At 55.3% G+C, this 22,211-nt stretch overlaps 7 protein-coding genes across 7 annotated transcripts; 3 read left to right on the top strand and 4 right to left on the bottom strand.

Moving 5' to 3' along the window:
* The first annotated feature begins 400 nt into the window (after positions 1-400).
* On the top strand, positions 401-3,616 carry CDEST_10816 (Putative amino acid permease). Its single transcript, XM_062926972.1, has 5 exons — positions 401-1,154; positions 1,272-1,724; positions 1,805-2,228; positions 2,303-2,643; positions 2,703-3,616. The coding sequence occupies exons 1-5, from the start codon at positions 810-812 to the stop codon at positions 2,817-2,819; spliced, it is 1,680 nt and encodes a 559-aa protein (XP_062783023.1). The 5' UTR covers positions 401-809; the 3' UTR covers positions 2,820-3,616.
* A 353-nt stretch (positions 3,617-3,969) lies between these two features.
* CDEST_10815 (uncharacterized protein) lies at positions 3,970-5,452 on the bottom strand (the record flags this gene model as incomplete). Its single annotated transcript, XM_062926971.1, has 2 exons — positions 3,970-4,298; positions 4,627-5,452. The coding sequence occupies 2 exons, from the start codon at positions 5,450-5,452 to the stop codon at positions 3,970-3,972; spliced, it is 1,155 nt and encodes a 384-aa protein (XP_062783022.1).
* Positions 5,453-8,193: 2,741 nt separating this feature from the next.
* Positions 8,194-10,186, bottom strand: CDEST_10814 (Putative S-adenosyl-L-methionine-dependent methyltransferase superfamily). The gene is made up of 10 exons (XM_062926970.1): positions 9,962-10,186; positions 9,877-9,914; positions 9,736-9,821; positions 9,657-9,679; positions 9,480-9,609; positions 9,386-9,423; positions 9,295-9,332; positions 9,097-9,234; positions 8,619-9,041; positions 8,194-8,568 (listed from the first exon to the last, which is right to left on the bottom strand). Exons 1-10 carry the CDS (start codon positions 10,118-10,120, stop codon positions 8,505-8,507), a joined length of 1,137 nt encoding a protein of 378 aa, XP_062783021.1. The 5' UTR covers positions 10,121-10,186; the 3' UTR covers positions 8,194-8,504.
* A 304-nt stretch (positions 10,187-10,490) lies between these two features.
* CDEST_10813 (Putative Flavoprotein-like superfamily) lies at positions 10,491-14,714 on the bottom strand. The gene is made up of 6 exons (XM_062926969.1): positions 14,293-14,714; positions 14,121-14,250; positions 14,029-14,064; positions 13,288-13,971; positions 11,608-13,211; positions 10,491-11,552 (listed from the first exon to the last, which is right to left on the bottom strand). Exons 1-6 carry the CDS (start codon positions 14,412-14,414, stop codon positions 10,862-10,864), a joined length of 3,267 nt encoding a protein of 1,088 aa, XP_062783020.1. The 5' UTR covers positions 14,415-14,714; the 3' UTR covers positions 10,491-10,861.
* Positions 14,715-16,259: 1,545 nt separating this feature from the next.
* Positions 16,260-17,365, top strand: CDEST_10812 (Putative scavenger mRNA decapping enzyme DcpS/DCS2, HIT-like superfamily). The gene is made up of 3 exons (XM_062926968.1): positions 16,260-16,446; positions 16,513-17,158; positions 17,250-17,365. The coding sequence occupies exons 1-3, from the start codon at positions 16,374-16,376 to the stop codon at positions 17,362-17,364; spliced, it is 834 nt and encodes a 277-aa protein (XP_062783019.1). The 5' UTR covers positions 16,260-16,373; the 3' UTR covers position 17,365.
* A 1-nt stretch (position 17,366) lies between these two features.
* On the bottom strand, positions 17,367-18,860 carry CDEST_10811 (Putative gamma interferon inducible lysosomal thiol reductase GILT). The gene is made up of 5 exons (XM_062926967.1): positions 18,272-18,860; positions 18,120-18,199; positions 17,983-18,029; positions 17,682-17,917; positions 17,367-17,571 (listed from the first exon to the last, which is right to left on the bottom strand). Exons 1-5 carry the CDS (start codon positions 18,749-18,751, stop codon positions 17,431-17,433), a joined length of 984 nt encoding a protein of 327 aa, XP_062783018.1. The 5' UTR covers positions 18,752-18,860; the 3' UTR covers positions 17,367-17,430.
* A 1,033-nt stretch (positions 18,861-19,893) lies between these two features.
* Positions 19,894-21,826, top strand: CDEST_10810 (Putative hexokinase, ATPase, nucleotide binding domain-containing protein; the record flags this gene model as incomplete). Its single annotated transcript, XM_062926966.1, has 3 exons — positions 19,894-20,081; positions 20,281-20,298; positions 20,419-21,826. 3 exons carry the CDS (start codon positions 19,894-19,896, stop codon positions 21,824-21,826), a joined length of 1,614 nt encoding a protein of 537 aa, XP_062783017.1.
* Between the last annotated feature and the right edge of the window lie 385 nt (positions 21,827-22,211).

Genomic DNA, 22,211 nt, shown 5'->3' with positions numbered 1-22,211 from the left:
CCCCCTCCTCCTCCTCCATGTAGATCCCGCAAGCTTTCTTTGCTGGACAGTTTTGCACCATCCTCCCTCAGCTCGTGCGCAGTTTTTTGCTTCTATTTCCCCATTTTTTCCTTCCTCACTGAAGATTTGCGCACATGAACGACTCATGCGTCGCCACCCCTAGCCCAGATTGCATCAGTGGGCTGGCCAATCACTGTTGTTCCACGGGTGGGTTTCCGGTGCCGGCTCCCACCACCGCCGCCGTCGGACCCGCCCCCGGACCCGCCGCCCCGGCCACCTTGGGAAGAGTTTTACGTAGCTGGAACTCAGATCGGTCCATTTCTGATGAGCTCTTTGCTGCGAGACCGGAGACTGAATGTAAGGGAGCTCGCTGCTGCTCAAGTGCTTTACTGGACGAGTATCGCCATACAACAGTAATCAATGGCGGCATGGCATGTCTGGACAGTATCCCCGAGCCACTGCATTACCAAGATTTGTGCCCAGACCGAAGCAGACCGAGTTGCATCGCATCTATTCTCGGTGAAAAGGGCTCTCTTCACCATCGACCTCATGGCCATGGAGATCTCGCCCCCCCTTCGACCCCACCGGCCCAGGAACGCCCCGCGACTAGAGCGATGATGCCATTCTCTACCCTCCGGTTTCGCGTCTCGCATGGGGAAGAAAGGGGAAAAAACCTGCAGACTGGAGTAAATATTTGATCAATCCGGTCCCCTGCCCCATCGTGCCGTTGACAGTCCGTCCCCTTTTGCTCGTTCGCTCGTTCGTTCGTTCACTCGTACGTCGCACTACCGGACAAGACAACACCAGCCATGGCCGCGTACGACACCGACAGGCGGTCGCCCATCGGGCCCGCCGCCGACCACGACGCCGTCCGGGACATTGAGCGGTCCGGCGACGACGACCGCCATCACGACGACAAGGCCGCCATCCTGGAACCACAGCTCGGCGTCGGCGGCCACGGCCGCACCGAGCGCCGCCTGCGCGACTACCAGGTCACCATGATCGGCTTCTGCAGTGGTATCGGAACCGGTCTCTTCATCGGCGCGGGCTCGGCCTACGCCAATGCCGGTCCCGCCGGCTTGCTGCTCGCCTACCTCGTTGTCGGCGCCGTTCTCTGGTGTGTCATGCAGAGCATCGGCGAGTTGGCGACGTTGGTACGTGATTTCATCTTTCGTTCCCGCGGCACACTCTCCAACCCATTCCCATTCCCCCTCACCCTCATACTGCCATGGCATCCTCTCAAACACGAATGCCATCTGACCGTGCCGTAGATCCCCACCGCCGGATCGTTCCCCCACTGGGCTACCCGCTTCATCGACCCCGCCGTCGGCTTCTCCCTCGCCATCTCCTACGGATACTGCTACACCATCGCCATCGGCTCCGAAGCCTCGGCCGCCGCCATCCTGGTATCGTACTGGACCGACATAACCCCGGCTGTCGTGATCACCGTCTCCCTCGTCCTCATCCTCGCCTCCAACCTGGCTAGCGTGCGCTGGTACGGCGAGGCCGAGGTCATCGGCGGCTCCATCAAGGTCCTCTGCTTCATCGGTCTCGTCTTCACCTCCATCATCATCACGGCAGGGGGCGGGCCAAACCACGAGGCCATCGGCTTCCGTTACTGGAACAACCCGGGCGCTTTTGTGGAATATAACGGTATCGCGGGGTCCTCCGGCCACTTTCTTGGCTTCATGGCCGCCTTCGTCAATGCCTCCTTTTCGTTCATCGTAAGATTATAACCCCCCCCCCCCCCCCCCAAAAAAAAAAAGTCGACAAGCTTGGTTTCTTGCGTATTAACAACATCCAGGGTATCGAAACCGTCGTGGTGGCCGCGGCCGAATCCATCAATCCCCACAAGGCCATCCCGAACGCGGCCCGCCGCGTGACGCTGCGGATCGGCTTCTTCTACATCTTCGGCGCCCTCCTCATCGGCCTCATCGTCGACCCGCGCGAGCCGGGCCTGGTCTCCGGCAGCGGCAACGCCAACAGCTCACCGTGGGTCATCGCCATCCGCCAGGCCGGCATCAACATCCTGCCCTCCATCGTCAACGCCTGCATCCTCGTCTCGGCCTGGTCGGCCGGCAACTCGTACTGCTGGGTCGGCTCGCGCATGATTGTCGCCATGACGACGGACAGGCAGCTGCCTCAGGTCTTTGGCCGCACCAACAGGTACGGCGTCCCCTACGTCGCCGTCATCACCTCCTGGCTCTTCGGCCCCCTGGCGTACCTGAGTAAGTGAACGATACCAACCCCTCCACACCCACACCCTCGTGACCGGCGAAACGTGTCTGACTGACGACGATAGGTCTCGGTTCCGGAGGTGCCGCGGATGCCTTCCAGTGGCTTCTGAGCTTGAGCACCGTCGCCGGCCTGATCGCGTGGGCGACGCTCTGCTTCTGCTACATCCGGTTCCACCGCGCCATGAAGGTTCAGGGCGTCAGTCGTGACACCCTGCCCTGGAAGGCGCCTCTGCAGCCGTATGCGGCCTGGTTCGGCTTCATCGGGTCCACAGTCATCACCCTTGTCGCCGGTTTCTCCGTGTTTCTCGCTGGCAACTGGTCGACTGCGGACTTCATCGCGTCGTACATCGGCATCCCGATCTTCATCGTTCCCATTATCGCTTGGAAACTGTATCACAAGACTAAGGTTTGTCGCATCCGTCGTTTAGGAGTACAGAGATTTTTTTATATACTAACTTCAAGTAGTTTGTTCGCGCTCACGAGATTGACCTTTGGTCGGGCCGCCTTCATGAGTCGGAATACGTTCCCGAAAGGCCCAAAGCAACGACGTTTAAGGGCCGCGTCAAGGACTGGTTCTCATAGTGTCTTGAATGTTTGGAGAATCAGGGACAGGTTGTCTGAGCCCTTGGGAGCTTCTCTAAGTGGACATCATGACCGTGGATGGTTTTAGTAATGGAACGTTAAAAGTTCGTTCTATTCTGTGATCCTTCGCCGCCTAATGTTGATATCACTCGAACAACATAAAGCGACGACCGTGGATGATGTGAAAGATGTAGGGATACTGTTGGGATTCGCCTTACTGCCGTATTCCACCCAGGATTAATCCGGATCAGGTCGGCCGGAATGGAATATAAACAGCAACGGTCCTACCAGCGGTTGCCCTCGGCAGCAGGTCTCACCCCTCAAAGGTAGCCCGTTCACATCTTCCTCCCTCGATGACTATGATAATACAACGATAGAAAAGAAACCTCGAGACCACGAAGCTGCGAATAGCTGCATTTCAGCCTATTCAGTTACTCGTCACCCCCTTCACCGTGTTTCCCACAGAGACCGTTGATGATTTCGAGGAAGACGAGGCCATAACGAACGCTGAGCCTCAAGCTCCCAATGGCTTGTTTGGAAACAAGATCTATTTAGCGCTGATACTCCAAAGATGCTGAAGGGGAATTAATACATCTCTCAGGAGGATCATCTCAGCTTCTCTCGTGACTTGAACGTAGTAGGCATCTTTAGTACCTAGAGAAGCGTTGGCGCGCTCACTGGTGACGTAAGAAGCCATACGCAAGTTGTATTAAGTACGACCCTGTCTTCATTCACTTTTACTGCTCAGTCGCCTGTATGTACATTAGCAGTAACTGATGTCTATTTTACAACCAAACAGAATTCTACATTTAAAGTGGCTAGTCCTAGCAGTGCTAAACACAGAGATTAAGGAACATATTGACCTGTGACGTAGGCATTACAATCATCCACTATCCCAGAACGAACGTTTAACGTCTGGCATCTCCCATCATTAAAAAAATTGAAGACAATACAGGCTAAATCCGCGTCACAAATGATAACACAATCAAGAAAAGACGCAACAATACCATCGAATCTAAACCCTCCAACTACAATGCTACGTTTGCCGCAGTCGAGGTCATAAGTGTAGTCTCGCGAATATGGATCATCCAGCGTTGAGCAGGCTGGGAATGATGCTGGAGCGGGCGTGCAGCTAGGTCCTGCGGAGCTACTAGAGGTTGTTGTTGTTGTTGTAGACGTTGTAGACGTTGTAGACGTTGTTGTGGATGATGTTGTAGATGATGTTGTGGACGTTGTTGTAGACGTTGTTGTGGATGATGTTGTAGATGATGTTGTGGACGTTGTTGTAGACGTTGTTGTGGATGATGTTGTAGATGATGTTGTGGACGTTGTTGTAGACGATGTTGTAGACGTTGTTGTAGATGATGTTGTGGATGATGTTGTAGATGGTGTTGTGGACGATGTTGTAGACGATGTTGTAGATAATGTTGTAGATGGTGGTGTAGACGTTGTTGTAGTTCCAGTTGTAGTAGTTGTGGACTCAGTTGTAGTTTCAATTATAGTTGTAGTTAGAGTTGAGGCAGAAGAGCTTGTGGAGGTTAGGTTGGCAAAATAAGTTGGAGGTGTTGAGCTAGGTGGAAGTTGTGTGCTGGGTACTTCAGGTGATTGTGTTGTCTGAACGCTGCCAGGATTGCTGGTCTGGCTGGACAAAGAACCGGGGCTGGACGAGGGCTGGCTCGTTTGCGCGACTGGCAATGTAGGCACAATACTACCAACAATTTTTCCGTTCACACATTGCTCGGCTGCCCAACAGTACAACACGTCAAAACATGATAAGCAGTCGATAATAAGGACAAGTATATCTTACCTTCATAGACTAGAAGTTGCACAAGCTCACAACCCACTGGCGTAGATGTGAAGATAATGAAAACTTGCCCTTGAGGGTTTTGGCAGAAGTTGGCTCGTCCGCCTGGCAGGGAAGAGTTTGAAAACTGAAGTGTACCTCCTACATTCCCAAAGGTAGTAGTAATAGCGTCGACTGAAGGCAGAGTTGTAGCGCGAAAGGGTTTATTGGTGTCGCCGGGTGTGTAGTGAATAGGAATCCCTGCGTCAAGAAGCCGATTCGAGGACAGGCTAAAGATCACAGCAGCGTCGCAGCTTTGGCGGTTAGCAGCTGCGTCACGGACGATGAATCCTCCAATGTCCCTCTTCTCTAAATCCCGCTTCGTGACTGCAATAGGAAAAGTAAATAATATGATCTGCCGATCCACTGGGGCAGTGGGAGAAGGCGTTGAGGCCGATGTTGTCGCGACGGATGAAGGCAAAGCTAACGACGAAGAGGTACTGAGTTCCGAAGACCCCAAAGGGGAAGTAGAACCCAAGATTGTAGTTGACTCGGAAGCCGTCGTGGACCCCGAAGGTGTTGTTCTCGAGCCACCTGTTGATGATAGTGATGTCGGAAGGGTGGGAGGGATTGAAGGCGTTGAAGTAGATCCAATGGCGGGAGAAGTTGAGCTGACGGACAAGTCGGTTGGAAATGGACTGGTAAACCCAATTGTCATGGGCTCAAAATAGGTCGAAAGATACGTGTAGCACAGAGTTGATGCCAGCCCACTGACATCTTCAGGCGGCTGATCAATAGTAGATCCGCCGACTCCTACCATGAATGTCAAAAACGAGATTACCCTTTTCATGTTCGCAGTTGTAATGATCGGCAACGAATCTGCTACAACTTCATCGCCGACAGACTGGCGTTTAGGCAGGATAGAGATGCAAACATAAGAAAAACTCTTGGCAGAATTTGCGATTACTCTGGGTAAAAGCCATTATTCCTTGGGGAGAGTACGGAAGCTACGGGGGCATCAAAATCAACAACAAACCTGTGTAACCCTGCTGTCATTCCTGTAGAATTTGCTATAAAGTTATTCAAGTGCCGATTCAGGCTGATCGCCATCTAAAAAAGCCATGTCTCAGGAAAAATCTAAAACTATGCATGACAAGGCAACGAGATGGAACTAAAGATATAAATGGAATGGGATGGTTCGGGAAATCGGATCGGAACGGTTGCATACCCCCTTCAGTCAGTGCCAGGGAGATGAGACACAACTGACGGCACTCTGATCTCCACTGATTCTTCTCGTAGGTACTCTTACATACCTCAAGACAATGTGATATTGATCCACATGCCTCCTCCCTTGCGATATTCCCCACCGAATCATGTATCTCATCGGCCGCGTCCTCGCACCGGGGGCAGAATGGAGTTCGTCATGACCATTGCTGGAAAATGCCTCAAGACACTCTACCCAGAGCCAAAGAGGACGTGTTTGCACCCTCCAAGTACACACGCGTGCATTTCCGGTGTCCACAGCCCGACTATTCATATTCAAAACTCGACCCCTGAGCGGGCAACGGCCTCAATATCCTTAGGGTGTTACAGCGGACAGGAACTGCTGGTTGATTTAGTGAAGAAAGGGTGACATTTCGCCGGTAACGCAGCCCGTTAGTAGGGGCTCACAAAGGTCAAGTGGCCTCAATAGCTTTCAAAGGACAACGTCATTCTTAGTGTTTGGCTCCATGCATCCGACATGCTCGAGTTTGGCCTCGTCGTACACAGCAGCTCTGTGGCAAAACGATGAGGACTCAAGTCTCCAGCGAAACCGACGACTAGACAACTGAAGAGTTATGTTATGTCTTCCTCTCGGTAACCACCGAGGTCGTCGATTACATAATAAGACATGAGCTTATGCGCCTTAGTGTGAGCACTTGGTTGACGGCGAAAAAGGGGGCGGATAGGGGGGGGGGGTCGTCGTGGGCAGGGAATTGAGGGCTGGATAAGGGTGAGAATGGTTGGAAAGAAGTACCACGTACTAAGCAGTATCTTCTGGATATCTTTGTGTGGGTCATGCGTACTCGACTTCCAAGCTGCGGCTACCAGTTTGATTGATGTCGCGATGTCTTCTGGCGAACAGGATTCTCAGGGACGTCATCGCGTTATTTAAGCTTCATCGGGAGCTTCAAGTGTCAAGACCTTTACGCGTATACCACCACGTGAAAATTAGAAGAGGCAATGCGTTACTTACACAGTGGCAAGAATGTAGGCCAGGTGATTTTCATCTACGCTGGCTAGGGCGACGAGGTCAAGTTACGTCTTTCGTACTCCTGGCACTCAAATGACAGAGAGGAAGCCAGCAATATTCACTCTCACGATTTCAAGATCACCGGCTATTAGCAGAAAGAGGCAATCATTTCAAAGTTCTCCACAGACAAGGCAACCAACTAGAAACTCTACACGCTCTTCACTCTTCAATCTTCAACATCTCCTTGTACAGGAGCAACTCAGCAGAGCCATTGTTACGGACTCTTACAAGTCAACTCAGAAGCTCCGAAACGACGCAGATTGGATAAAATGTCTAACCGACCTCAAAATGGTGGCTACCACCACGAAGTCGGTGAGTTGTGCTCTCAACACATGATATCCTAGTCCGCCATTCAGTCGTGGCAGAACACGGAGGCGCCATCTCCCACAAGCTCTTGGTATGCTCAGATTGCGCTCCGGCAATCGGGAGAGAATCGGGAGATGCGGCAAGACGCCAATCACCAGTTACTTGTTTTCGCCACAGTTGCCAACCATCGGCACCAACTCGGCCCAGAAGCCCGTGAGAGTCAGGATTTAGTCGAAGCTCTCGATATATGTTCTTCAGGACGGTCAGATCGTAACGTAGTACCTGCTTCGCCAAGGTCTCGGGCGGCTGCAAGATAGACACGGCGACCTCTGTTGCCCACACTTCTTCTTCGCTAACGAGGAGATGATAGTCCCATTCTACGAGCATCAGTGCGTCTACTTCCAGGACCCAGTCTCAGAGGCCACGAACCTATGCTACCTGAAATTCGGTAAGGAACGTCGCGCCATATACTGCGCTTGCTCCACCAGGCCTGACCGTTGTGCTGCGGGGAGGCTGATGGCTCACACTCCGTCCGATACCGTGTTCGACCACTCTCCGCACGTGGAGATCTGCAAGTGTGTTGCTTCCGATACGTTTGGGGGAGCGAAGGGCAACGAGTCCTCCTCGCCTGAAGGTAAATCTTCTACACGCCTTCTCGTGTGTCACGTGGCGGTTTGGCAACGAGCGGGAAGAGGGCCTCAAGGGTGCCTAGCGCGCTGGATAGCATCGATACCAGTTAATATCCTTAGCCGGAATAGACCAAACACTTCTTCTGGTGCGATGAACAGGCTGTTACCCTTCCATAGATGGAGACTTCTCGGGGTTTCATGCAATTAGACTCACAAGCTATTCACAACAACTCAATAGGTGGTATTTTAAGTGAGGAAAATAGGCTGGTAAATCGCAAAATGGATAAAACATGCTGGGAGTGCAGAGTAGAGTCTTCTTCAATGGTACTACATTGAAGTGCAATGAATGTGCTTGTTAAGTGAATAGGATTTCCTTGCATATCATATATAGATGAGAAAATTTGCTTCGTATTTCAACAATCAGCGTTTATTGATAATGTCGGTTTTGGCAGGAGAATCATAGCCCCGTTGGTCGCGAGAACATGCCTCTCGCGGACGCGTCACCTCGCCCTTCTAATCCTGCCCACTCCCTGCGACCGTATGCAAGCGTGTAGAACGGGCGAATTCTAAGGATAGCAGCGCCTCGAACAAGTACTTCTCCTCGTGATGAATAGAAACCGGTGAGCTGGTGCGGAGGACAACCGACTTTCCTGGAGCCTTGATAGTGAAGGGCATCAAGCAGTCTCGGTAGTCTCTTGGGTTTCCGCCTCCAACGGCTTCTGCCCGTACACAACATGCCTGAGTAGTATAAGCTTGCCGTCTTTGTAACGCTAAGTAAATTGACTTACACATCGAACTGAGAATGAAACTCGTGAAAGTTCTTGAGCTCTTTGCGGACCTGCGCCAGCAGCACTTGCACCTCTTCCGCGGTCCAGTCCAGGACGCCGGTCAAAACTCTCATGCTGAACCCTTCGAGGCCTTGGAGGACCTGTGACAAGTTAATCCACCCTAGCTCCTGGTGGTGACGGTCTTTTGGCCAGGGGCCGATGGGCATTTTCATCTTTTTGTGGAACATGTTTTCGAAGCCGGCATCCCGGACCCAGCCTTGGAGAAAGGGGCCCGGACGACCTTCTCGTCCCATTTTCACAATGCCGCCCAAGAGCATCTTGTTCCACTTGTGTGTGGCATGCTCCTCTCTCAATGTTCCGTCGTCAGAGTAGTACTCGGCGCTCATGTCTACGAACTCGGCCCAGCCGCCTGGGTTCAAGTTACTAATTAAAGATTGGTCAGATAGGGCCTACATGGTGGATGATGTTGGAGAATTACTCATATATACTCTTGACCAACTTGGGCCAATCTGCGATGGCGCCAATCATGTACCGGCAGAAGATGAAGTCGTACTTTCTGTCTTCTAACCACGGGCTTTCAACATCGTCGATCTCGAATTTGACGTTGGGAGGAACCCTGAGATATCAAGCCTTAGCCCGGGGATCTTTTGCGCAAAACGAAAATGAAAGGTTTTACCAGTCAGGTTGGATGGGACTCAAGTCATTGCCGTAGACCTGGCTACATCTTAGTATAGAGGAGTGGTTTGGGACAAGGGTGGAGTATTTACCTCTGCATTTGGGAAAAGGTCGCCCATTTCCATCGCCCCTACTCGTTTCAGTCGATGTGGTCATTTTGGGGAGGGCATGGATCCCGGCACTTACAAATCCCAGTGCCCGTTCCGATGTCCAAGATCTTTTGTATCTTGTCCTTCTCCAGCGGCGCCTGGTAAAGTCTGTTGTCGAGAAGCTTCAGCATCATGGCGTGTGTGAGATCGAGACGGTCCATCTCGTCCTGCAGAGGTCAGTGCTGTAGTCGACGCGGGTGATGCAATTCCTTACCTCGTCGTTGGGCATCAAGTATGCTGTAATTCACTATGGTCAGCACTTATCAGTAGAAAAGAAGAAAACAAGCACCTACACCCTGGACGGAACGCATGATACCGCCGGCCGTACTCGGTGGGATAATCGGCGATGCTGGATGTGATCGAAGCAGTGTACGATGAACTGGTCCTTCGGTCAGTTCGTTCTACAAGCCATTGACACGGCACTGGACACCTACATTCGGTCATCAATAGAAGAGCCGTCGTCATCCGTATCCTGCAATCCTAGTCAGCGAAGCCTGCAACGTGGAGATTGGAACTTACCGTCGCTGGATCGGCAACCTCAAGGGCCTCCGGCTCGTCCGCTGCATTTCCGGGGGGAGCGGACGTGCCAGTCACGCCCGGGGGTGATGCCGCAGGCGGAGAGGTCGCGACGGGCGCAGCGGTGCCATTGGTAACAGGAGCCGGGGAAGAATCAGCCATTTTTTTTTTTGGAGCCTTCGGCGAGGAAACCGTAGAGAATGAGAAAACGGGGGAAGGGGGAAGGGGGACGAGGGGGGAAGAGACAACGATGGTTCAACCGTTGGAACAAAAGGGGGGAGGGAGGGATTCGGACGGCCTTTTAAGCGACTCTTGACAAGAGCTGCGGTTGGCCAGTTGGTGCTCAATCTTGGAGCAAAACGGCCCATCGTCCAACAACACGGCGCATATGCAGCAGGACATGGTCTCTCGCATCCAACCACCCCCCCTTGTCCACTGAGGTGTACCACGCATCCGTTCTCCCCGTTGACGAGGATCAATGGCAAAGACCCCGCGATCGCGCATGCGCCTCGATGGCTGAGAAGAGAAGGTGCCAAGATAGATTGGTAGAGTTCGACGACGGGCATTGGGTCCGCTCGTCTCGCGTTCAATGCTCCGTCCGCCGGTGTGGCCTTGCAGTATGGTGAGGGAGGACCTCCGTTCATAAGACTTCCACAGAGTCATGTGTGTGCTTCTACAGATCCTTCAATATTCCTGAACATTTCTCAAGAAGAGAAACAGCAAGAACTCTAAAAGACTCAAACACTCGACGAACCTGAGATTTTCCAGGGTTCGTATAATGGGGGTTACCACCCCTGTGGCGAGGAGCACTGTGTATATACAATGGACCAGGTCCCCGTCGCCACTCTTCTATCCACCACACTACCAGACCGAGCCTCCTCCTAGGACAACCATCGTAGCAACTCAGTCAAAGACATCCGTAGCATACCTCTCGTTCCGGATGCCCTCAAACCATTTCTTCGCCCCCTCATAGTCCAAGCCTCTCAGCTCAGGCTGCCCCTTACCCTCCTTGGCCGACTCCAAAATGACCCTGACGCACGTCTCCTCGACCGCCTTGCCCACGTTACGCGTTCCGCACACAAACAATTTGGCCCCTTCAGCCCAGAGCCTCGAGACCTCCTCCCTTTCGTGCCACAGCCTGTGCTGCACATACTGGCACCCCTCGCTCTCCCCGGCGGCGCGGGAATAGGCCCTGCGCACCGCCACGGCCCCCGCCTCCTCCCAGCGGTCCAGCTCCTCGCGGTACAGGTCGTCCGCGCCCGGCCGGCGGCACCCGAAGAACAGTAGTGCGGGGGCGAGGGTCCGCCCCGCCGCGACTAACGCGGCGCGTTCTTGAACAAATCCGCGGAAGGGCGCGATGCCGGAACCTGCGGCAACGAGGATCAGGGGCGTCTTCTCCGGGTTGTGCGGCAGGTGGAAGGCCTGGTGCGAGGGCCGTACGGCGACGTGTAGCTTGTCACCGGCCTTGAGGGCGGCGAGATAGCTCGTCGCCACGCCCACGTGGCGGCCTTGGCCCGATAGCGACGGCTCGTCGAGGACGGAGTAGGTGAGAGTTGCCACAGAAGGGTCTCGGAGCGGGGAGGATGAGATGGAGCTGTATGATGGTGAGCCTCATTTGGCCTCGGAAAGCAGACGCATATACAACTTACTATTGCCGCACGCGCATGGGCGGGAGCATGGCGAGAAAAGCGCCAATGGACAGCTCGATGGACGGGAATCTTTCCAGGAGGCCCAATACCGTCATCCGCTTCTTCGTGATCTCCTCATGGTACTCCTCGCCGGCGAGCTTCTCCAGCTTCTCGATGGTTTCGGCATCTTTGGTGGCCTCTTTCAGAGACAAGACGTTCCGTTTCGTGGCGGGCTGCGCAAGCTCGACGTAAGCGCCGAGAACGTCAAAGGCGGAGACTGTCTGGTTAACCGGCAGAGGCGTGTGCTTGTCGCCGGAGATGGTCAGGCAGGCATCCCTCGCGAGCCGAAACCTGCGGAAGACCCTCTCGACATTGTCTCGCGGGTTCAGGGGCAGCACCGCCAGGTAGTCCCCAGCCCGGTACGTCATGCCGGCCGGGAGCTGGATGGCCATGTGCTTCTTCTGGGCGGCGTCGACGGCCGTAAGAGTCCTCTCTTCGGAAACGACGGCCTCCGAGACGTCCTGCCGCAGTGTCAAAGTGCGCGGGTTGGAGACCTGCACGGCGAGGCCGGGTTTCGAGTCAACGCTGCCGTTCTGTGGCTCGCCAACATCGTACTTCGCAATAAGCGCCGGCCAGAGGACCTCGTCCTCCCAGGCTTCGAAGTCCGAGAACATGTCTCTCTCGGCCGCGTTGGTCAGCCCCATGGGCACAAGCCTGCTCGCTCCGCGCTCTTCCATGATCGCATCAACCAGCTTCGGGACGCGGTGGAAAGTTTGCACCCAGTCATGGTGGCCACAGCCGAAGACGGCGTACGGCACACTGCCCAACTCCTGGGCCTTCAAGCTCTCAAGCCAGGCGACGAAGTGGGCTGCATTGTCTGGCGGTTGGCCCTCGTAAGAAGCGGTGACTATGACCACGGGCTGGTTCTTGGGGAGGTTTTCGCGAGCGGTGTCCAGGGGCTCTACTACTGTGGCGCTGAACCCGTGGGTTTTCGCATCAGCCGCAAGCCTCTGGGCAAGTGCTTCACACGTGCCGCTGTTGGATCCGTAGTAGATGCCGATGGGCTTCCCACTGGCCTCGGTGGCCTTGTTACCATTGGTCGTAGGGCCGTTTGCATGCGCTGATGGCCGGGATGGCAACGTCATCTTGCTCGGCCCCCTCCCCGCAAGTTTCTGCTCCAGTTCAGTAGGGCTCATGCCGTTTCGCAGGGCGGCACGCATGTAGAAGCCTTTGGGCTTGATGGTGAGCGACTCGGCAACCTTGAGCTGGTAGTTCGGGTCGTCCATGGTGAAGTTGAAGTTCTGCAGAAGCATGGCCATGGCGATCAGGCCCTCCTGCCACGCAAACGGCCTGCCGATACAGGCACGCATTCCGTTACCAAAGGGTTTCCACGAGTTTGGGAACTCCTTTTGCAGGCGCTCAAAGTTCTTATCCAACATGCGCTCGGGCTTGAACTCGGTCGCGTCGTCGCCGTAGACAACAGGGTCGAGATGCGCTCTGCCCAGTAACAAGGCAATGGGTTCGCCCTTCTTGACACGGTACTTGCCGCCAATGAGGGTGTTCTCCTTGGCCTCGACACCGAACGCTGGGATTGTGGAAGATAGTCGCAAAGTCTCCCGGAGAACCTGGCGTTGGCCGAGTTAGCGAGCAATCTATGCGTGGAGAAATCGGGTTCCAAGCTAGAACCCAAGCAGAACGTACAGCATTCAAGTATGGCAATTTCGACAAGTGATCCATTTTGATAGCACCCTGCCCGACGACCTCGTCAACCTCCTGCTGGACCTTTCGATAGGCAGCCGGGTGTCTCAAGAGCTCGTAAAAGGCAAAGGACAACATGCCGGAAGTTGTCTCATGGCCGGCAATGAGAAAGGTGATCAGGTTGTCGATAATGCTGTCATCGGTCATCCTCTGGCCCGTCTTGGGATCCACGCCGTTGAGCATGGCGGACAGCAAGTCTTTCCTGTCGGACGGATGAGCTTTCCGGGCCTCGAGTACCTCTTGCGCCGTCTTGCGCAGCAACTCGATGTCGGCAAAGAATTTCTGCTGCGTGCCCCGGAAAAAGTGGTTGGCAAAAGCCGGTCTCCGATCCCTGTTGCCACACTCTGTGAGGGCGTCCCCCATAGCCTTGACGAAGGGATGAAGCTCCTCGCGATAGTACGAGTTGAAGCGGAAGTCCATGGAGCACAGCGCGATCGTATCGAGAGCAAGGCGGGTGAAGTCGTCGGTGACCATGATGGGTGCCGAGGGGCCGTGGCGTGCCCATTTCAGGGCCATTTGGGACGCGACATCTACCATTTCGTCAAGCATTCCGCGGATGGTGACGGGCCCAAAGGCGGGAATTAGAATCCTGTGTGCAATGCCCCAGTTGGGCTCGTCCAGACTGGCCTAGGAGTACGTTAACGGAGTGGGTTTCTGGCTGCGGGTGTGGCTCGGTCTGCTCACAGTGAAAAGGCCATCGTTGGCAATTTCCCTCACTTCCTATGCCTGTTCAGTTCTGCTTCATCAAAAAATGGCACGGCCAGTGAGCGGCTTACACCAAGAACGTTGTTCAGCGTCTTCTGGAATCGACTCTCGTCGCAAAGTTCGTTGACAAGGGCGTTTGTTGAAACAAAACAGGCGGTTTTCCCGCCGGGGAATCGGAGACGGTAGACCTCGCCCACAAGACTGTCAGCCTTAGGTTATGGGTTGTCCCAGTGGCATCTTTACACACCGTATGTGTCTGCTAGACGTTTGAGATCCTCCATGGGGTTCTCGGGGTTGAACTCGGCAATGTTTCCAAGGAAGGGCAGGCCCCTTGGTTCGGGGATGGGAACCTCCTCAACCGCCATGTTGTCGGCTCAAATGTTGTGCAAGTGTAGTACTTAGAAAGGTATTTGGAGTATGGATTGGGGCGAGGGTCACAAAAGGCCGTAGTTCTAGGTTCTATATACTCATGGTCTGAATCATGACTTATGAGTGATAAAACCGTTTGTTTGAGTTATGGGTACGGACGGAGTGCGGTCGAGTCCAGCCCCTCGGGAATTGTCCACTTGATAGAAGAATATGGGGCTCGGCCTTTTAAGACAAAGGGCGACGGAGGTTGAAATAAATACCGCCTGTGTACTGTTGTGCTCCCTGCCATCAGGAAGTGGGCAAGATGAACCGTGCCGAAAGCAAGAGCGGGCCAACAACATGCAGGTTGGCATTGAACTGTTGGTTGAGCTTGCTCGCCCAGCCCCCTGGTCGAGTTTGTCGTTCGACCACAACGAACTACTAGGTTGGTGCCTGCTTGGCTGTCGACAATAACTTTTGCGTTGTGGTACAAGGTACGCAGCACAGCCAAGGAAAGAAGGGATGGATAGTTGCAGTGGCCAGTTGGCAATGCCTAGTTTGAAGGTGTCGGAAGCAAAGTAGACGAGGATGCTGAAGGTCAGATTCTATGACAACGACGCACAACAACAAGACCAGCTGTCCAAGTTGGCCTTGGCGGTGTTGGGCGACTTAAGCGCTGATGTCAAGTAAAGTTTGCAAATGAGTTGGACCCTTGTGGCCTGCGTGGGATCTGGGGACAGACACGGAGGTGAGCGAATGAGAATCGGCTGGTTACCCAACCCGACTCTCCGCTCCCGTCGCTGTTGGACATTGCTGTTGGACATTGCATGGCGTCGAGTTGGACCTCAAGGTTGGGGCACCCGTCGTGTCATCTCGCCTCGTGTGGTACCGAACAAGAGTCTTCAGGGTTCAGGGTTCAGGGTGTCCGGTTCGCCGTGGATGTGGTCCGATGTCATGGGATGGCGGATGAAATGCCACCGGACTGTGAGGATGTGCCGTCCCATCCCGCCGGAAGCATAGTCTATTCCGTGTCTCACGCGAGATGCAAGTACTGTTGCTTTCGATCCAGACCCTAGCAATCACTGCGTGGATCCCGTCAATATTCACTGGCCTGCTCGGACTTGATTCAGGCATCATCAGTACCTCGAAACCAGACAGATGTCATCTCGAAGGAGCAGAAGCTAGTCCCTGCTGACCCGCGACCCACCGCCGGGTTACGCGGGTTGCCGAAACGATGATATTGCGGTGATTTCCGCGTAGGCCCGAGGCGGGGTTCGGGGTTCGGGCCGGAGTCAGAGTCTGAGTCGGCTTATTGGTCTTCGACATGGCACGGCCTGCTGCATGCAAAAGTTGTGTCTTAGGGAAGAGACGGACGAGTGCGAAAAGAAGAAGAAAAAATCCGGTCTTTCGATAGTAGGTATCTGGATGACAAGTTGACGTCTGACAACCTCGTTTGCTGAGCAACAGTTAGCATCCCGGGAGGCAACACTAGACAAGAGCTATTTTACAGGCTGTAGGCAGACGGGTGCGGCTATTTCAGCGAAGTTCTTTGATTGGTCTTGTCTTGCCCTGTCGGTGGCTACGATGGTTCGGACGGCAAGATCAATATCGCGAGCTGGGATGAAAGGGAGAGACAAAAGGATGTATCCAGAGGCTGTCTGACAACAACTGCTGGGCGAGATGTGGAAGTCCCAAGGACTGGCAGCAGGCGGATGGCGGACGGTGGGCGACAGGCGCCAGAGACGGGCAGGAGCTGGTATGCCCCACCGCGGGGTAAACGGCGGGGTGCAGCGTGCTGCTGCTGGTGGTGCGTCGTCGGTTCAGGCTGTAAATTGTTCTTTTTCTCCAATTCATCTCCATACCCTCCCTCGAGCCTCTAGACGGTAGAAGATTTGTTTCTCACCACAATCACGTTCACCGTCCACCACACTCGCATACGAACGAGCACACCTCAAGGCTACGGAACAACGCCAGCCATGGCCGACGACGTGAAAGCAAACGCAGAGGCCCTGGTCCCCAGGTTCAAGCTTGACCGTGTTCTCAACCAAGGTCGGTCTGTCCCGCTACATCACCACAACAAGTCGAGCTGAACGATGATTGACGATGCGTCTATAGACCAGGCCGGCCGTCGCACCTCGCTGCTGGGTACAATCGATTCCAAGCCCGCTCTGCTGATCCTTGAACGCGCTCCTTTCCCGACCGACCCCTCGTACCTCGCCGCCGCCCCGGCGTCCCTCTCGTCCATCGCGAACCTCGGCGCCAACGACATTTACCACTGGTACCTCGCCAGCAGCGGCTCGCCGCCACCGACGACGACGACGACGACGACGACGGCACCCGACGCCTCCTCCCTCGCCGACCTCAAAATCAACCTCATCTACCCCTGTACCGACGTCCACGTCAAAAAGTACAGCCGGCAGGGCGTCCGCCTCGTCACCGAGACCCCCGAGATCTACGTCTCTCACGTCCGGCCCTATATGCAGCGCAAGCGCGACGAGGGCCGCCTCAACTGGGTCTTCAACATCATCGAGGGCCGCACCGAGGTCGAGGACGTTATCTACCGCACCGAGCTCGGCACCCAGGGCGACGAGGGCTTCCTGCTGCTTCCGGACCTGAACTGGGACCGCAAGACGCTCGACGCCCTGCACCTGCTCGCCCTCGTCGAGCGCCGCGACATCTGGTCCCTGCGCGACCTGCGCAAGAAGCACATCCCCTGGCTGCGCCACATGAAGACCAAGCTGCTCGCCGCCACCGTCGCCCAGTACCCGCTCATCGACGCCGACCAGCTCAAGCTCTACGTCCATTACCAGCCGACCTATTACCACTTCCACATTCACATTGTTCACGTGCAGCTCGAGGCCGGCGCGACCCAGGCCGTCGGCAAGGCCGTCGGGCTCGACAGCATCATGGAGACGCTCGCAGTCATGCAGGGGGGCGACGAGGCGGGTATGGACAGTCTTTCATTGAGTTATACGCTTGGCGAGGCCAGCGAGCTATGGACGGAGGTGTACGAACCCATCAAGAAATCATCTGCTACGAGCGGTAAAGCTTCTCAATAGCGATGACGAGGTCGTTGACGCCCGCGCCGTGCGGGCAGTCCTTCCACTGGCCGTCGTCCCGCACGCAGTAAAACTCCTCGTTGAGCCTGACGGTGCAGCTCTTGGTTACACCGGCCTGTGGCAGCGCAGGGGGTTGTTAGCATTGGGGGGGGCGCATTGACATTGACATTTGACATTGACATGACAGACGAAGCCAAATGTTTGAATTATGGGAAATAGACTCACACTCTTGCTCCGACGAACGCTGTCACGCAGCATACCGACGCCGAAGCCGCCGTCATCCTCGGTGGCGCAGTCGTTGAGGGCTTGGATGTCGATGGCATGTTCCAAAGCACAGTCCTCGACGAGGGTGCGGTCAGGGATAGCGCTGTACTCGCGAGTGAGGCACATGGTGAAGCCAAGGTTGATCTTGGGGTCCGGGTAGAGATGGGCTGCACAGAGCTCAATGATGTTTCCCATGCCTGTCCACGCATTATCATGTTAGGAATTGCAGACATAAGCGGACCTGGAGGGAAGGGAGACGTACATTCTGAGGGGCCATGCTTGCAGTCGACGCCGTCATTCTCGGTCGGTCTGAGGAGCGTCCATATCAGTCATCCTTCGGCGGGGGTTGCGAGAGAAAGAGAGAGAGGGCGGAGAAATAACACCACGGGGGCTACTTACGTGCCAATATACGAAAGAGTAAAGTTGACCTTGTCCTGGACCTTCATCATCGTAGGCAGAACCAAATCTCTCAGGCAATCCTACGTACGCGTTAGTGATGGCCGCCCGCACAGTAACATCTGACCGACGTCGCCGATCACCGCCTTGCTCACCCTAGCATCCGGACACTTGCTCATGATGTGCGCCTCCAGGGGCACCAGATCCTTGACAGCAGCCGCCGGAGCGCCGTCCGGGACGACACCGGTGCGGGCCGGGGCCGTCGGCAGACGCAGGTAGCCCCAGCAGCTCCAGGCGAACAGCGCGGCCATGGCCAGCACGGGCAAGAGGCCCTTTCTCCGGGTGACGCGCGAAGTCATCGGGTACGACGGCGGGGGCGTGGCTAGGCGATATTCGAGGTAGCCGTGCTTCTCGTCCATGACAACGGGGGTATCGGGCTCGGGGTAGCGGTATCGAGGCGGCGTGGGCGACGCCTTGGAGAGTCCGGCAACACGGGTTGTGGTGGTGGTGGTGGTGGTGTCGTCGGTTCGGGATGACGCTACGGATGTAGTGGGAGGCGGTAATACAGATGTGGTGAATTGGCGCTGTTGGCGATGGACGGTGCGGTGTTCTGAACAACCTCGGTGCGCCCCCATTTGGAGCGGGCAGAGCCAGAGGCAGAGTTTAGTAATGACGAGATGTCGCGATCATGTGCCAATGGGCGGTGGTTATTGGCAGCAGCAGGAGGACCGAACGTCGGGGGGAGTGTCGGAGGAAACGTCAGTGCTAGCTTGATGGGGGAAAGGCTGCTGGAGGTTATAGAAGTACTTCACCATGCAGGCTATCATGGGTGATCATGAAGTACATATCTATCTCTCTGTCTAGAGGCTTTGAGTGGACCAAGCTCCTGGTACGGAGGTATCTATCTACCTCTTCTCGGGCAACAGCGGGGATCTAATTCTTATCTTATCGGCATCTCCCCCTTCGTCCCCGCACGTTGATTCTTCGTACCTACTCTCACTGTTGCATTCGTCAGGCCGCGAGAAGGGTCCATCCGGTGCCGATGCAACAGTGCGAGATGACCTTACCGAGCTACTGTGTCACTGTTGTTGACTGTGCAAACCTATATATCTGAACTTCGTGTGTGGAAAGGATATTTGCATTGTCATGTTGTCATGGGAGGTGGTTTGTAGGCAGATCAGTGGAAACAGGATTCAATTCCTCTTCCCCAAGGCAACTACTCCAGCTGTGATTGATACCGCCCTACCTACGTACCTACCTACTTACCTACCCTAGGTACCTAGTTAGGTACTCTGTTTCTGTACTAGGTAGGGAGGTAACTGGAAGGCACCGATCCACCGGCCACGCGATTCACTCTCAGCAGCGCCATGTGCAAAGAAAACAGGAGCAGCGCATCCATCGCGGCTGGGTGTAACGTGCCCTGTCTGTTCATGATTGCATCTCCTTTTTCCTTCTCCTCATTCGCTTCCTCCACCCAGTTCAGCGCCCACTTAGAAACCGGTTCCTCTCTCCATGATTCAGATTCCAACTTGCGAAGCCTTTTCCTCCAAAGAGGGATTTTCCTGGTCTCAATACACCAGCAGAAGCACTTGAAAACGAGGCAAAGCGAGACACAAACACACACACACGCCACCACCACCACACTTAACTCTGTATCCTTTTTCGCTTGAACCCCTCCTTCTCATAAATACACAAGGATAGGAGCGAAATAGGAAGAGAGAGAGAGAGAGAGAGAGAGAGAGAGAGAGAGAGAGAGAGAGGAGGAGGAAACACCGACATGGATCCCGGTTCTGCCCTACAGCGGTTCCTGCAGCCGCTCCAGGTCGATAGCCAGAAGATTCACACACTATCCCGCCTCTTCCACGCCAACTTCAAGCTTCTCGCTCTCGACGCCCAAGACCAATTCTTGCCGACGCCCATCTCCGAGTCCATTTTGAGACCCGTCAGCCAGCGCGGCCATGGAAGGTATGTCTAGCGTTCTTCCCCTCGTCGAGCACAGCCCTGCCTGAATACCTCCCTCATCCACTCTCGAGCTTCTTTGCCCACTTGGGCTTGCAAGTATTCCCGTCGCGTGTGTGTGTGTGTGTGTGTGTTTGAGAGAGAGAGAGAGATGACGAGCCTGTCTGCTGCAGGATATGTACTTGGGGCTAATATGAGACTGCAGGCATCTGGCCATCGACATGTATGTCATGACACCCCCACCCTCGCCTCACCAACAACCGCAAGCTTCTCGTCCGCTTGACTTATTTCGCGAAGCTGCAAATCACTCACCTTAAAATCTGAGTCACTAACCCTGTCCCAGCGGTGGCACAAACCTGAGAGTTGGCTTCGTTGAGCTTCAAGGCAAAGACGAGACAACTTCTGGTGTTGCATGTCCCACTGCAGCCACTCCTCAAACTAACGGCACCTCGTCGCCTGTGCCCGCCCTCCGCCTCACCGAGAAGGCATGGCCCATAGACGACCGCCTCAAGGCCGACAGCGAGGGCGACCCCCAGCTCCTCTTCGACTGGATCGGTGCCCGTATCGCCTCGGTCGTCCACTCCGCCTGCGAAGAATGGCAACTCCCACCCCACGAGGAGCTGCCTCTTGGCATCACCTTCAGTTTCCCCATGATTCAGCACTCCATCTCCGACGCCACCGTCATGACCATGGGTAAGGGCTTCAACATCGGCGGCGACGCCGAGCTGGGCCCTTTGCTGCTTAAAGGTTACGAGAAGTCCCGTCTCGTCGACCGTGATGACGGCACCCGTCGGCTCCCTCCCATCCGCATCGCAGCCATATCCAACGACTCCGTTTCGACCCTCATCGCCTTCATCTACCTCTTCAACGAGTCCAGTTCCAGGAAGGCCACAATGGGCCTCATCGTCGGCACCGGCTGCAACGCCACCATCCCCCTCCCGCTCACCGCCCTCGGCTCCAACAAGTGGCCCGCCAACGTGAGCACCCTGCCGGGCGAGTCCGCCCGTCACGCCCGCATCGCCGTCAACACAGAGTGGAGCATCCGCGGCACCGCCCCTCCCCTGCACGAGCTAAACCTCATTACCTCGTGGGATGCCGCTCTTGATGCCGCCCTCGTAGGTCCCAACGAGATTGCCGGGTTCCAGCCGCTCGAGTACATGACCGCCGGCCGCTACCTCGGCGAGCTCGGTCGTCTCGTACTCGTGGACTACCTGAAGACCGAGCTCCATCTTGACGAATCATCCTTACCGAAAAGTCTGCTCGTGAGGTACGGCCTGACAACCACGTTCCTGAGCCACTTCAAGCCCGCCGATCCGTCAGATCCCTCAAACCTGCTCGCCGAGCTGGAAAAGGAGTTCCCGGCGGACGACGGAGCCCCCTTCCAGTGGACCCTCCAGACCGCCGTCGCCCTCTACCACATGGCGAAGGCCATTGAGATCCGTGCTGCGGGTATCGTCGCAGCCGCCACCATCGCCCTTCTCAAGCTAGCGGGTGACATCCCCGAGCAGGTCCCGGCGGACGACACAACGCCCGTCAAGGAGCTGGGCGTTGGCTATACCGGGGGCTGCATCTCGCACTTCCAGGACTACCTCGCCGACACCCAAGACTTCCTGGACAGGATTGTGAAACTCGACAACAAAGACCAGCCGCCGCCGGTGCGGATTGTGTTGAGCCCCTGCCACGACGGCGGGATCAAGGGCGCCGGCATCCTCGCGGCCGCAACGGGAGTGAGCCTCATACAGGAGACGTAGAACTTGCATAGATATGTGGCATGACGGCATGGCCGGCATGGGGAGGGCAGAGCAGATGCAGGCGACAAGATACTTAACAGCAACGGGTGTGGCGTTTATCTGTGGTTCAATCATGATGGGTTTGTCCACGACTTGACTTCGACCAAGAACCACTGGATGTTGCTTTTCGAAATAGACAACATGCCCTCCGCATACAAACATCCCATAGAGCATTCAACATGGGGGGTACAGCTTAACAATTTGAGCGGCATCACAAACAAAGCGTTCCCTCAAAGGACTTGTTGGCCCAGAAAAGCCGTTCCGAATTGACTCCTTTGATCCGTCTGAGCGCGAGGCCCTAGACTAGTGTGTGTTGGAAACTACATCTGACAACCTCCAAAGACTC

The sequence above is a fragment of the Colletotrichum destructivum genome, chromosome 7 (genome assembly GCF_034447905.1).
Source record: "Colletotrichum destructivum chromosome 7, complete sequence".
Classification (NCBI taxonomy): Eukaryota; Fungi; Ascomycota; class Sordariomycetes; order Glomerellales; family Glomerellaceae; genus Colletotrichum; species Colletotrichum destructivum.
Note: the sequence above shows the minus strand (reverse complement) of the source record. Positions and strands in the feature narration are given on the sequence as shown.